The sequence below is a fragment of the Cynocephalus volans genome, chromosome 3 (genome assembly GCF_027409185.1).
Source record: "Cynocephalus volans isolate mCynVol1 chromosome 3, mCynVol1.pri, whole genome shotgun sequence".
NCBI classification, from domain to species: domain Eukaryota; kingdom Metazoa; phylum Chordata; class Mammalia; order Dermoptera; family Cynocephalidae; genus Cynocephalus; species Cynocephalus volans.
Window position 1 is genome coordinate 2,095,364 of NC_084462.1, and position 14,746 is coordinate 2,110,109.

The 14,746-nt window shown below is 56.4% G+C and overlaps 2 protein-coding genes across 10 annotated transcripts; both read left to right on the top strand.

Annotated features, from left to right (window-relative positions):
• Positions 1 to 1,054: 1,054 nt before the first annotated feature.
• Positions 1,055 to 11,513, top strand: PRMT1 (protein arginine methyltransferase 1). 9 transcript variants are annotated; one of them, XM_063089015.1, is made up of 11 exons: positions 1,055 to 1,146; positions 3,563 to 3,616; positions 4,187 to 4,288; positions 5,172 to 5,327; positions 5,467 to 5,530; positions 6,631 to 6,773; positions 7,546 to 7,633; positions 7,730 to 7,845; positions 8,978 to 9,128; positions 9,518 to 9,639; positions 11,207 to 11,513. In XM_063089015.1, the coding sequence occupies exons 1-11, from the start codon at positions 1,105 to 1,107 to the stop codon at positions 11,288 to 11,290; spliced, it is 1,122 nt and encodes a 373-aa protein (XP_062945085.1). In that variant the 5' UTR covers positions 1,055 to 1,104; the 3' UTR covers positions 11,291 to 11,513. The 9 variants fall into 9 exon arrangements, with proteins under 9 accessions (XP_062945085.1, XP_062945087.1, XP_062945089.1 ...); XM_063089019.1 differs by lacking the exon at positions 1,055 to 1,146 and adding an exon at positions 1,561 to 1,579; XM_063089016.1 differs by lacking the exon at positions 1,055 to 1,146 and adding an exon at positions 2,078 to 2,169.
• Positions 11,514 to 12,975: 1,462 nt separating this feature from the next.
• Positions 12,976 to 13,969, top strand: ADM5 (adrenomedullin 5 (putative)). Its single transcript, XM_063088699.1, is given in 4 exon segments — positions 12,976 to 13,049; positions 13,235 to 13,331; positions 13,334 to 13,522; positions 13,832 to 13,969. Coding segments are annotated over 4 exon segments (498 nt in total).
• Positions 13,970 to 14,746: the final 777 nt, after the last annotated feature.

Here is a 14,746-nt window from a genome sequence, read left to right on the forward strand (position 1 = left end):
AGTGGGATAAGACACAGGAGAGGCAGGGTTCACGGATTCAGCGCTTTGCACTCATCTTCGTTCAACTAGTAATTTTTCTCTCTCTCTCTCTCATCTATTTTTAAAGATGACCGGTAAGGGGATCTTAACTCTTGACTTGGTGTTGTCAGCACCACGCTCTCCCAAGTGAGCCACGGGCCGGCCCTAAACCAGTAACTTTTTCTGCAGATCAAGGAAAGCTTCCCGAAGGAGGTGTCTAAACTGCGCCCTCGCTGACGTGTAGGAGTTGGCCAGACAATGGGAGGTGGGTGTTCCCGGCAGGGGAAGGGATTTAGCAAAGGCCAAGTTGCTTGAGAGGTTAAGTCGAGGGCTAAGGGTTAAATCACTGACGTCTGGCTCCTATTCCTGACTTTTTACAGGACCCTAGACAAGCTCTCCCTCTCTCTGGGCCTCCCGTTACTTCAGTTCCGCCCCGCCCTCGGTAAATTGGCACAAGCGCCCTGTCCTCCTGGACTCCCCCTCGGCTGGGAGAATCCACCAAAGGAACGTTGAGTGACAGTTCTTTGAGCCAATCACTGTTGCCTGAAGGCCTATCTTCTTCCCTCCTGTTGGCGCAATTACAGTGTTCTCCTTGAGGCCGGCAGCTTGACGAGGCTGACCTTAAAGACCTCATGACGTCACATTTTGGATAAACCAATAGCCGCGATTAAGAGGCGGGTCGTTTTGGTGATGGACAGCTCGGACAGCTCTGTTTCTAGATGTCCGCTTAGCGCAGGGCCCGCCGGGAGGCTTTGAGGCGGTGCTGGGGGATTGGGGCGGGAACTCCTGGTAGACTTTGCCCAATCAACAGTCACGCTTCTTACGATAGACAGGCAATTTTCTCTATCTCCGTCGACATGAGGGGGCGGGGCCCTGAACGCCAAACGGGGTGGGCCCCTGAACTTTGATGGGCGTGTCCTCCACCCAATTGCTAGACGGTATTTTCAGATAGGCCAACTCCATTGCCAATGAGATCTTCTAACGGAGTCACGGTGGGTGGGCCGTGGACCCTCCAGTATAAGGCGGTCCCGGGGGAGTGAGGAGAAAGGGGGGGGGTCTCGACGGCTGGAGGAGGAGTAGGTGCAGATGAAGATGGCGGCAGCCGAGGCCGCGAACTGCATCATGGAGGTGAGTGCCTGTAGCGCCGCCGGGGGCGGGGGGCCGCTTGGGGTCGGTCTTTTACGCCTCCGTCGTGGGAACGGGACCTTGAGTTGGCGAATTGGAGCTCAAGCCGCACGGAGGGGGTGGGGGGATCTGAGAATATCATTTGAGGTGGGGGGTTCCCTAGCTTTCGGGGCCTTGGCAACCGTCCGAGAGGAGGATCTCTTCCTCTCTCCCATGCGGAGGAGGGCTGGGGGGGCTTCCGCCGGGCCCCCACGTGGCCGCGGCGCGGTGGGTGGGGAGGGGGTGTGCCGAGCCCAGTGGCCCGGCGGGCTCCACGTGCGGGGCAAAGGCCCCGCCCCCCGGCCGGGGGAGGGGGCCTGGGGGGGTAGGGAGGGGGCTCCGACCTTCCCACTGAGGTCCACAGCCCTACTCCCGGGGGACCTGGACACACTGTGAGGTGAGATTTACCTGGTGCCAAGCAAGATGTAGAGAGTCTCTTGGGAGGGGCAGTGCTACTGGACTCTCTACAACCCCCCAGGTCCAGGGACATCTGGGGCATCAGTCCAGGTTTTGTGCGCTCTCGATTTGGGATTGGAGAAAGATGAAGAATTGGTCCCCCACCCCTCCCCTTTCCTGTTCCTGGATTCTCCACTACCCATGGTTTTAGGAGCTGGGGGGATGGGGCCTGCCCCTGTGACCTACCTTTGGGAGGTGGGGGGGCATCTAAACGGCGGAAATCGTTCCCGGTACGGCGCGGTGCACCCCCTGGTGGCCATATCTGAGTGTGTGGGAGGGACGTCTTTTTCATGGGGCGTGTCCCAAGCCCACCTCCCCATTGGAGCTCTCCCTGGCTGGCAAGGGGGAGGGTATGTCGGCTGGGAGGGGAGTTGTAATGGGATATATATAGGCTGTGAGCTTTACTGTCTACTGGAGACCTTTTTCCTCCCCGGGAGTTTGTGAGGATGGGAAAGGACCTCCCCCTTTTTGAAACCCTTTGCGGGGAGAGGGGGGTCCTGAGCCTGGATTCCTGAAATGACTTCCAGTGAGGTTTGGTTCTTGTGCAGCCATGTGGGGGAGGTTCCAGTCTTGTGTTTTAAGCCTTCTTGGACTGGTGTTGTCTGGTCGTGGTATCAGCGATATTGAGAAATGCACCCCAGCGGGGAATCCCCTCACTGGTCACCCTTCTTATAGGCATCCTCACTGGCTTGGGAGAATTGGGGGAAGGGTGCTTGGAGCCCAGTGGGTCATGGCTGTGATTTGGCCCTTCTTGGAGCCTTGGAAGGTGGTCCCATCTGGAAGAGATGTAATCCGATGGTGTTTCCGTTCGTCCTTACACCCCTTACTTGTAGCAGTTCTCTAGAGTGGGAGGTCAGCTCCCAAGATGCATGCCGGGAGGGGGCGGAAGAGTCCGGGGGTCACTCCAATGACCCCCATCCTCCTTGACTCTCTACTGGACCAGGGGCTGTGTGAGTGAAGGAAGTATCTTCCCCAGAGCTTGCCTCAGGCTTGGCCCCACAACTGGAGGGCTTCAAGGCCTGGGATGGGAGTCTGAATGGGGGTTCTCACTCCCCGAGCCACATTCTGGAGCCCTTTCATTTGTAAGAGAAACTGGCCGTCCTCCCTGGGACGCCTCCTTCCTAGGTAGAGGGTAGTAAGTGAGGAGACTGGTTCCAAATGTTTTTTTTTTTTTTTTAAAGGTGACCAGTAAGGGGATCTTAACCCATGACTTGGTGTTGTCAGCACCACGCTCTCCCAAGTGAGCTTCCCAGCCATCCCTATATAGGGATCCGAACCTGTGGCCTTGGTGTTATCAGCACCGCACTTTCCCAAGTGAGCCACGGGCCAGCCCCACAAATGGTTTTGCTTTGGGCTTCCTGAGCCCAGGGCAGGAGCTAGGGACTGGGGCACTAGCTCTGGTGGGGCTGCCTGTGTACCACACCTCTTTCCTGGAATCCTCTCAAACAAGAAACTGGTTTGCAGAGGTGGCAGGTGCCTAGTGGGCATACCCTGCCATCCCCCCTCCCTCCAGCTATTCATGGCACTCCAGGATGGGAGTGTGTGTCAGGAAGTGTCACCTAATATGGGGAGATTAGGTGATGAGGGGGAGTGACAGCTGGCAGTGCCTGTGTGCCCAGCGGGTGCCAGTTCCTCTGGGCTGGATGGGGGAGGTGTGTGTGATCAGCTAGCTGGTGAGAGGGGCAGTGTGGGGGTGGGCTGCCATCTCTCCAGCCACAGCTGGGATAGGAGACCCCCTTTCTTTTCTCCCATCCCTTTCTTAAACAGCCCTGCCTCATTGCTTGCTCATGATGCCACCACTCCCCATCAAGGAAAAGGAAAATTGCAGGAAATCCACTGCCCCTAAGAGCCTGGGTTCCCCTGGCCAGGTCCTCCCCCAGCCACTCCCAGTAGCTAATCCTTTCTCCCTGTTACTCTCTCCTAGAATTTTGTAGCCACCTTGGCTAATGGGATGAGCCTCCAGCCGCCTCTTGAAGAAGTAAATATCCTTTTGTGATTCCCCTCCCCACCCCCACGTCCACATAAATATATCCTGCCACACATCTGGCCCTTTCTAGAGGTCTAACCATGATCCTTCTTGCTTCAAACTAGTTTACTCTATATCCCCAAAACACTTAGTACAAACCCCTCTAGGTTATAGCCCCCATCTGGCCTCCCCCAATAATGTGGCTACTTCCTTAACTCCATCTCCAGTCCCCCTTTGCCCTTACCTGTGTCTGCCCCAGTTCTGCCTTCCCCACCCCTCCCCAGCTGTGGGCTGAGCTAGAGACGGGGGCAGAGAGACTGGAGAGATGGTAGGCGTGGCTGAGGTATCGGGGTACTCCCCTGGATGGTGCTCTGGGGAGGTCCTGGAAGTGGAAAATGGGGTTGTTAGGTTTTGGGGTTCCTGGGGGAAGCAAAATGGCAGGTGGGCGGGCTGTAGGATTGTCATGGTTTGACTTGTGGGGGGGTTCTATATTACTCTCCAGGAAAAAGTAGGGACCTGGAGGTTTAAGAGGCTCTGAGGAGCCCCCAGATTTGACCCATGCTCCCATCTGCCACTTCCCAGGTTTCCTGTGGCCAGGCAGAAAGCAGTGAGAAGCCCAATGCCGAGGACATGACATCCAAAGATTACTACTTTGACTCCTATGCCCACTTTGGCATCCACGAGGTGAGTGTGGATAGCTCCTAAAACTGATGAATTTTGAGGGGTTTAAATGTTTGGGAGGGGTGGAACTTAATTTCCTGTGCGAGTATACTGCCTCCCCTGGCACCAGGCAGCCCCTCTCTGCTCCTCTGCTGCATGTATGAGACACACACTCTGGGGTGGCCTCTCCCAGCCATTGCCTTGGAGACCAAGGTTAGCCTGGCTTTCTGTGGGGACCTTCTCTGAAGGCTGGAACGGGATCATACTTGCGTCCCTGAGACTGCAAACCTGAGGTCAGGCAGGGTCTGCTAGTCTCTGCCGCCCTCTAGTGACCAGTGTTGGCACTGCACCCCAGCTGCTCAAGCCCAGCCAGCTTCTGGACCCTTTTGATTGAGGAGACTGAGGTCGTCCCAGAAAGCAGCTGGAGTGGCATTCTAGGGATTTTATTTTATTTTTTGTTGAGGCCTTGTTTTTAAAACTGGTAAAACCTTTTTTTCTTTTTTGTGGCTGGCCAATATGGGGAACCAAACCCTTGACTTTGGTATTACAAGGCTGAGCTCTAACCAGTTGAGGTAACCGGCCAGCCAAAATTACCATTTTTTTTTTTTTAAAGTGTACAGTTCAGTGGCATTACATTACTGAGGACTTTATAAAGCCAAGGATCACAGGGGCATAAGTGGCAGTGGGAGAATCTGGCCTAGGTTGGAGTTAGTCCATCTAATCTGATTTTACAAATAGGGAAACTGAGGCATGGAGAAAGGAAATTATTTGTTCCAAGGGGACTAAGCAAGTGGGAGAGTTGAGCTCTGGCCTTCTGAACTGTCAGTGTGTTGGAGGCCAGGACACCCCGTTTTCCACCTGGAGACATGGGCCTTCTCATGGCATCTTTGTGCTCCACTTTCCCCAGGAGATGCTGAAGGATGAGGTACGTACCCTCACGTACCGCAACTCCATGTTTCACAACCGGCACCTTTTCAAGGACAAGGTGGTGCTGGACGTGGGCTCAGGCACAGGGATTCTCTGTATGTTTGCTGCCAAGGCTGGGGCCCGCAAGGTCATCGGGGTGAGTTTCCTAGATAGCGGGGTGGGCCTGGGCCTGGGGATGGAGAGGGGGCCCATCAGGGTTCAGGGATTAGATGGAGGGGGCTGGGGGTTGAGGATGGGACTGGAGTGTCTCACCACCCTTGTTCCTGGGCCCTCAGATCGAGTGTTCCAGTATCTCTGATTATGCCGTGAAGATCGTCAAAGCCAACAAATTAGACCACGGTGAGCCAGGAAGAGAATGGGTTTGTGGGAGTGGAGTGGGTGATTCCCAGCTTCCCCAGGGCCCTTGGCAAGGGAGTGGGCGACTACTGATGGGCTACAAATTCAGCTGTTCCTCCCCCACGGTCTTCTGGACTGCTGGCAGCCTGAGAACCTGAGCGTAAAAGTCGCAAGCTTAGCGCCTCTGTCTTAAAACTAGGGCGAGAAGCACTCTAGTTTTTTGAATGAGTAATAGAATGATATGGTTGACTGCTGAGGGCCCACAGGGAGAAGTCTCCTTCCACCTTTCAGCTGCCCTTCTGAGTTTAACCAATAGTACCTTCCAGACAAGTGTGCACCTGCAAGTAAATATGTATATATTTTTCACGCCAATAGCATTTCATACAAGTCTCTTGCTCTCTACTTTCACCTGTTTATCATGTAGTTTAGTGTGTCTCAGGATGCTGAGGCATCTCACTCTTCTTGACCGCCACCATACACACATGCCCCAGCTTTTTTAACCAGACTCCTGTTGATGGGCATTTAAGCTGCTTCTGAGATTTTCATCCTCCCTACACATAATGTCATTTCACACACAAACTAATGTAACTGTGAACAAGGTCAGTTTATAAAAGTAAAGTGCATGGGTCAAAAATGTGAGTTAGGGCATGAGGTAGATGTTGCCAAACTGCCTTCAGGTTCCCATCAGCAAGGTTGAGGGGGTAGGGAACCTGGTAGGTTTTCCAGATGTGTAGCCTTCTGGGAAGAGAAGTGATTTTTTTCCTAAGAGACTGTTGTCATAAATTCACAGGTACCCATTGCTTAGCTTTAAATATTCTAGTTGAAGCAAATTACATCTGTAATGTCATTTTCCCTGTAAATCCATTTTGAAAATGTGACCATGCTGTTACTTATTACATCAAACCCAACTAACAAGGTCTTTTGAATTTGAAAACAGTTAAGAGGGTGTGGCTTTGGCTCACACAGTCCTTTGGAGGTGTCAAAATCCAGTCCTTTTGAAATCAACGGTTACCTTGAGTGGGGTCACCAAGCTCTAGAGCCCTAGGAGAGGCAAGTAGGCAGCTTCCTTGGTATGACCATGGCTGCCCTCGTCTGTCCCACAGTGGTGACCATCATCAAGGGGAAGGTAGAGGAAGTGGAACTCCCGGTGGAGAAGGTGGACATCATTATCAGCGAGTGGATGGGCTACTGCCTCTTCTATGAGTCTATGCTCAACACTGTGCTCTATGCCCGGGACAAGTGGCTGGTGAGGCCCAGGCGGGACAGGTGCAGCTGACGCATGCTGGGGTCCACGTATCAGCCGGGGTCCAGGGGGAAAACAACCAACACTAGGTATTTCCCAGAGGGGGCTTAATACAGGGGTTGACTGCACAGGTTTTGGTAGGCTGATGCCCCAACTGGGTGTAACAGGCACTGGGAGTTGGACAGTGACAAGGAGACAATATCGTGTTAGGAAAGAGTTAGTACTGAGAAGAAAACTATACTAGGGCAAACAGATACGGTGGGACCTGGGGCCATTTTCCCAGGTACTCAGATTGAAGCAGGCCTCCCAGGGGAGAGGTGACTGGGACCTGAATGAAGGATGGGAAGGACCTGCACCAGGTAGAGGAAATGGCCAGTGTGAAGGTCCTGGGGCAGGGACAGGATTTCCTTTACTGTGTCTCAGGAGCAGCAGGGAGGCCAGAGTGGAATGAGGGTCTAGAAGAGCAGTTGGAGTTGAGGGGTGGGGTAGGGGAAGTGCAGATCTTGCTTTTCTTAGAGGAGCCAGGGAGGGTTCTGAGGATGCCTCAGAATCTCTGAAGGACAAGATCTGACTTAGGTGCTCCTGGGCACCCTCTGGCTGCTGTGTGGGGATGAGGGTGGAAGTGTGGATCGCTGAGGAGTCCAGATGGGAGACGACAGTGGCTCAGACCAGGGTGGGAGCAGAGGGGGTGGATGGAGAGGCCGAATTGGTGAGGATTGGAGGCAGTGTTGCCAGTGCCCCTGCCCTTTATGCCCTCTCCCTGTCCCCTCTGCAGGCGCCCGATGGTCTCATCTTCCCAGACCGAGCCACACTGTATGTGACAGCCATTGAGGACCGCCAGTACAAAGACTACAAGATCCACTGTGAGCACAGGGCCTGGGGAGCAGTGGGGTGGGCCAGGCAAGGGGTCTGGGTCTGGGCTGCTGCAGCTCACCCCTTCTCTCTGCCTGCCTCCCTAGGGTGGGAGAATGTGTATGGCTTTGACATGTCCTGCATCAAAGATGTGGCCATCAAGGAACCCCTAGTGGACGTGGTGGACCCCAAGCAGCTGGTCACCAACGCTTGCCTCATAAAGGTGAGGGGGTGGGCATAGCCAGGTGTCCTCCAGGGTTGGAACCAAGGAAGGGCCATCCCCTGGCCAATGTGCCGGGACCTGAGTGTTGGCTTGAGGTCTCAGGAGCCTGACCTGTCGGTCAGAGGTGGCTCTAGAGGCCCAGAGAAGCCACTTTGTCCATTAAAAGCCTTTGTGAGCCCTGCGGTGTGTGAGCTATGCCTGGCATCAGGCTCTGGGACACAGCATTGAGGAAGACGGGCTGGCCCTGCCCCATGGGGCACACACTCTAGAGGGCACACCCAAAGCAGGCAGACAGAATCCCCTAGTTTGCATTCTGGGATGTGGAAAGCTCAGGGTGATGAGTGGGTCTATATGCACATGGGTAACTGATAAAGAATATGGTGACAGCAAGCACTTGTTGAGCTGGGACTGCATGGGGAAACAGATCCCAGAGCTAGGATGTGTGAGGCAGGCAAAGCTGGTAGGAAAGCTGGCGAGGGAGGAGAAAGGAGACGGAGGGCAGGAACCTTGCTGGGGCCAGCCTCCTGAAAGCATGGGGGAGCCATCGGAAGGTGTTAAGCAGGGCTTCAACATGATCTGATTGTCACTTTTAAAATTACCATGTTGGCTGATATGTCAAGAATGATATGGAGGGAGAGGGCAGAAGCAGAGAGCTCTATTAAGAGGCTGCTGCAGTTAAGATGCTGATGTTCTGGCCAGACAGGGAGAGGGGCAAATGGGTGGCTTCTGGACAGAGTTAGGGTAGAATTGTCAAGTTGGGGTTTGGACATGGAAGAAAAGAGAACAAGGAATCTGCCATGGCACCCCAGGTTTTGTGTTTGACCACTGGGCTGGATGTTGGGAGCAGGGACAGGCAGGATGAGAAATGAATGAGAAGCCGAGGCCTGAAACCAGGCTGGGAAGACCTGTGGGGAAGGGGATAGCATGGCCACAGGCTCAAGGAGGCTGGGCATTTACTGAGCACAAGGAGAACCCTGGGCTGGGTAAGCGAGCAAGGGGATGGAGGGAAGAGTGGAAGGAGATGGAGTTAAAGAGGGGTGGGGGCCGCATTTTGGAGCCCAGACTCTCCCCAGGGCATGAGGGTCCTGGGAAGCTCTGAGGAGGCGTAGGGCTCATGGGGCCTGTCCCACAGGAGGTGGACATCTACACCGTCAAGGTGGAAGACCTGACCTTCACCTCCCCCTTCTGCCTGCAAGTGAAGCGGAACGATTACGTGCACGCCCTTGTGGCCTACTTCAACATCGAGTTCACCCGCTGCCACAAGAGGACTGGCTTCTCCACCAGTGAGTTGGCTGTGGCTGTGGCTGTGGGCATGGGGCGGCAGTCCCCCAGCCAGGGTTAAGGAGTGCCCACGTAGAGGAGAGGCCAGCGGGATTCAGGGATGAGGGTGTGTGTGTGACAGAAATGGGGACAGGGAGCCACGGGGACACCTATGTTCATATGCCAGCCCTGCCATCTAACAGCTGCATGGTTTTCTGCAAGTGACCTGAATGTGCTGTGCCTTAGTTTCCTCATCCACAGAGTATAGATAAAGTCCCTGTTTCCAAGGCTTGGTAAGGCTAAAGTGACCACAGTCAGCACTCAGTAAACTGTCATTGTGGGGGCTGGCTGAGGAAGGCCTGGGGCAGGGAGGGACAGCAGGGAGGGCTGGCTGACCTGCATTTGCCCCCAGGCCCTGAGTCCCCATACACGCACTGGAAGCAGACCGTGTTCTACATGGAGGACTACCTGACAGTGAAGACAGGCGAGGAGATCTTTGGCACCATTGGCATGCGGCCCAATGCCAAGAACAATGTGAGGCTCTGGCGGGGAAGGGGCTTCTGGAGGGGGGGGGGGCACCTCTGACTGTTCTGGAGTCCCTGAACCCCTCTGCGCCACACCTGCCCACTAGCCTGGCTGCACTCTGCCCTGGCTTTAACCAGGCTCGGACCTCTGGGCATGTCCACATATGATTTTATTGAGCATCTACTGGAAGCTGGGCCCTAGGGATTCAGCCGTGATCAGGCTGAACCCCTGCTCTCCTGACACTCCCACTGTAGACACGGGAGCCAGTGATGCGGTAAACTAGCTGGAGGTGACCTGTGTCAAGCTGGGAGGCAGGGGTCAGGGTGAGAGTTGGCCCATGGTAGAGCCAACAGGATTTCCTAGCCCAGATGAGGGGTGTGTGTGTGTGTGTGTGTGTTTCCTTCTTTCTTTATCCTACTGAGCACCTGGCAGGATGGAGCTGCTATCAGCTGAGAAATAGGAGGAAGGGTTGGGGGGAGCAGGTCTGGGGCAAAGTCAGGAGGTCCAGCAGGGGCCCTTCTGAGGTTGGGAGGTGCTGAGTAGGTAGGCAAGAGGATGGAAGATCTGGAGCCTCGGGTCGAGGGAGCTGTCTTGGGCCCTTGGGCATGAGGCTGAGTGATGCTCAGGGTAGCGATGCAGCGTGGACCTAGGGGAGCAGCCTGAGGTCACACCCACTTTCTAAGTCAGGGAGAAGAGAACCAGAGAAAGAAGGTAGTTCTCCACTGGGGGCAATTTTGCTGCCCCCTCCTCCAGCAGACATTTGTCATTGTCTGGAGACATTTTTGGTTGTCACTACTGGAGAAGGGATGCTCTTGGCATGTAGTGGGTAGAAGCCAAGGACGCTGCTAAACATCCCACAACCACAGGACAGCCCTCCCCACAATGAAGAATCACCCATCCCCAAATGACAGGAGTGCCCAGGTGGAAAAACTCCATATTAGTCAGACAAAAAGAGAGACCCAGAGTGGGGGTCATTGGGACTACTGGTGACTATGCCTGGAGCCTTTCCATACTGCCTGTGCTGGGGTGTGGGCTTCCAGGAAGCTTGGGGGGGGGGGAAGTGGAGACCGTGGGCTGGGTCCAGTGAGTGTTACTGGAGGAGGAAGTGGCCTTGAACGAGGTTTTCTTTTTTATAATATAAGGAGGAAATTTGCTGATGGGAATGGTCTTGATTGGGAAATCTTGTGATGCAAGAGATGCAGCTGAGCTCTGCCCTTGGGGTGGGGTGGGTTTGGTTGGGGACTGGGTGGGTTTGAAGATGTCCACGTGGAGCTGTCACTTGAGTCCGGGTGCAGGGAAGATGTTGGGGGTAGGACCAGCAGTAGGGTCGCCAGTGTACAGATGGGCTAAAAGGAGCATCCCCTGGGTCTTGGGGAGGGTACCTCAAGCTGCCTGGTGTAAGGGCTGAGCCCAGGGATACATAGCATTTCACAAGTGCTGAGTCTAAGGTCAGGGGTTCAGATCCCTGAACAAGTGCTCAGTCTGCTTCTGCTCTGCTGCCTCCTGACTCTTGACAGTTTTGGGTCTTGTCTGCCTTGCCCCGGTCCCACCCCTCATATCCACCCTCTCCCCACAGCGCGACTTGGACTTCACCATTGACCTGGACTTCAAGGGCCAGCTGTGTGAGCTATCCTGCTCCACTGACTACCGGATGCGCTGAGGCAACGCCTGGGCTTCTCTCACCCTGGCTGGGCTGGCCCTGCATGGGCCCAGAGGCTGCGGCATTCTTAGGTGGTTTCGAGGCTCCCTCTTCTCCCTCCCTCCCACAGAAGGGGGTTTTAGAGGCCTGGGCTGGGGGGATAGGGAGGGCACGTCATGACTGTGTTTTTCATAACTTATGTTTTTATATGGTTGCATTTATGCCAATAAATCCTCAGCTGGGACCTGGCTCAGCTTCCTGGGGCAAAGTGGGGTTGGGGTTCCCTCCACAGGTGCTGAGATGCCAGCCCAAGCCCCTGAGCAGATCAGCACTTGCTGCCTGCTGGTGGCTGCAGTTCTCTGGGCCCCTCTTTTGCTGGGTCTCCATACCCCCTCCTCATCCCCACCCCCCAGTGTTTCTACATCTCTCCCCTTGGTCTCTTGGGGTCTCTGCCCTCCATAGTTCTCTGTCAGGGTCTTTGTCCTAACTCTTCCCCTTATCTGTCTCTTGGGGTCTTTGTCCTCCATCCTTCTCTGCCATGCCCCCTGAAGCTCTGTGCCTCCTTGGCAGGATTCCTGCTCTCCAGCTGCCCTGCCAGTCTGGGGGGTGGATTCCGAGCAGAGCTGGGCCCTTAAGTTTCCCAGAAAACTGTCTCCCCCGCCTCCTCCCAACACTTAGTTCCTTCTGGCTGTTTTTTCCTGTTCAGGACCCTCCAAGGCCAGGCCAGGGCTGACTGGCAATGAGTAGTGCCCAGCCTTCTGCAGCTGGGGAAACTGAGTTGGGAGGGAGTGCTGCTGGGGAGAAGAGACTTGTGGGTGTGTGTCTCTGCTTCCTACCCCACAGTGGCTTGGAGCTTGGGTTTGGGGACTTGCCCTCCATGGAGGTCAGTGGAAGTCACAGCTCTAGGGCATCAGGGCCTACCCATTTTTACGGAGATGAACACCCAGGCCCTGCTAATAACCTTCCCCTCCACAGATGCCCATTCTGCCTCTGCTGCAGGCACAGCATCTACACCTGCCCTTCCACTCCCAGGGCCTGTCCACAAAGTCCCTGGTCCCCCAGAGTACTATCCACACGGCCTGCATGACCCAGGACACCATCCATATCTTTATTCGGCCCTGGCTACACCACCTTCAGTGCAGCAGGCACCTCACACCTGTCACCTCTTCCTCCTTTTCTAGTAGGGGGCACGGGCCAGGTCTCCCTTTGTCCAGACTCCCAGGCAGTCTTGTCTGCACGTGTCCCGCGTTGCTCAGACCCCTCTCTGGAAGTCTGGCCCTGAGACATCGTGAGGTCCCCTCTACGGTGGAGCCCAGTGCTTCCCCACCCCCAACCCCACCCCCTTTCCTGGAAGTCCCCTGCTCTGTCGCCACCTGCTGGTGTCACCGGCCCCGCCTTAGCCCCTACGCCTTAAAAGAGTCGCTTCTCCCGAGGCTTCCCAGAGTCATAGACAGCGCCGCGGCGTGGTCGGCATATCAGCTGACAGTTCCCAGGCCGTGGCTAGGAGGGGATCTGGGTTTGAATTCTGCCCTTCTGGCGTGGTGTGGCCTCTTGCAGACTTTTGGCCACACGTTTCCCCACCTGGGAAGCGGGAACTGGCCTTGATTCCTCGCTCTAAAGCGGGCACGCGGGATTATCCGGGCGCGGGAAGGGGGCGGGGCCGCTTCACTCACCGTTTCGTTGACCCTGCCCCGTCCTGCCCCACGATGACGGCCCACATCCTCATCCTGCTGTGGCTCTTCGCCTTCTCCGCCCTGGGGGACCCGGACTCCGCGGGCAGGTGAGAAAGGCTGGGGCTAGCCGGGACCGGGCGGGAAGGAGACCTTGAGAGGCGCGCGCCCTCTTCAGGTCACGTCTCCCATTTCCGTGGAATGGGTAGGCAAGCTGCAAGCGTCGCCCCCGCCACACCCCACGTCTCGAGTGGGTTCTGTTTGAACTCGGTCTTCTCCCACGCTCCCTCCCCAGGAGGCCCTTGCACCAGGTCCTCCAGCACCGCGGGCGCCTCTGTTCCTTGGGCACATGCCAAACGCACCACCTGTTGGAGATCATATATTGGCTCCGCTCTGCCTCCAACAAGGAGCCGTCGGGGAAGGCTGGCCGTGAGCCCCAGGACCCACACAGCTATGGGCGCCGCCGGCGGCGCTAGACGAGAGCCCTGCTCCGTCCCCAGGACGCCGACCTGCAGCAAGGGAGCGAGCGCAGTGCCCAGCTCGCTGGGTGACTTTGGGCACCTCTGCTCCTTCCTTGGCCTCAGTTTGCCCATCTGTACTGGGGCTACTACCCCAAGTTTCTTCTTCCCTAATTCCACCCCCTGGGACAGTCTCCCCCCACTCGCTCCCCAGACTGACCGCGCTGGACCCAGGGGCACACCGGACCCAGCCTGGACGAAGAATACTGACGTCCACAACGGAATAAAACAAGAGTTTCCTGTTTCAGTGTCTTCTTGCCTGTGCCCATTTCGGCCTCTCAATCTGGGCCGGTCTCTAATAAACTGGACTCTTCTCCAACCATGCACCTTTTTCCTGGCGGAAGTCCCTCTAACTTGAATCTAATCCGCTGTAGCGCCTCCTTCGTGCCAACTCAATCCATGCACCTCCCGCGAGTCGTTCTGGCGAGCCGAGCCGACCCCAAAGCACCCGTACCCCCTCACTGGGGTGGAAGCACGAGATTCGCTCCTGCACCCCACGCGTGTGGCGTTAACGCTGTGCCCAGAGATGGACTGTGAGTTCCAAGCTGAGCCTTGTTCCTTAAGGAGAAAGGAGAGTGGAGAGACCAAAAGCGGAGCGGGGAGCCCAAGAACCCGGGGCTCGGACTGGCTGCGCAGAAGGGGGAAAGCCAAGTGGTGGAGGATCAGGGTAGCTGAGGGCTGGGGATCCAACCGGAGGAGGGGATTGGATACTGTGGCTAGAATGGGGCGGGGACAGAATGCGGAGAGACGGGGACGGGGCGGGGATAAAGCCCGGGACCTGAATACCCGGCTAGGCACACGCGACACAGAGGTCGGGGTTTCCTGGTGCCGGGTGATCTGGGGGCGGGCAGGCCTCCGGAGGCCAGCTGACCCCGTCGTGTATTCTTCGCGCTGGGATTGAACCTATGCAAGCGGGAGACCTGGGCGCTCAAAGTCGGGGAGCGGTGGTGTACGCGGGCTTGGTCCCCAGAATCTGATCGGAGGACCCTTGCCTGAGCGTGGTAAGTGCCAGACCGCAGCGGCCCGGGCTCCTGCAGGGGCTGGAAGCCTTTGTCGCGGGGCGGGCGTGCGGGCCTCTCCATCACTTGTCCTCGACGCCCGCCTCCCCGCACAGCCTCAGCATCCCTGGCTGCGAGGCATGCGCAGTAGGGTGCTCCACCCCATCCCCTCCAGCCCGGGGCGGGGGGAAGGGTCGCTGGGCCGCCCTCACAGTGTGTGAATTTATAGACACCACCCTCCTCCCACCCCCCACCCCCCAGCCTTGGAATGGGAAGCGGAAGTGGAACTGA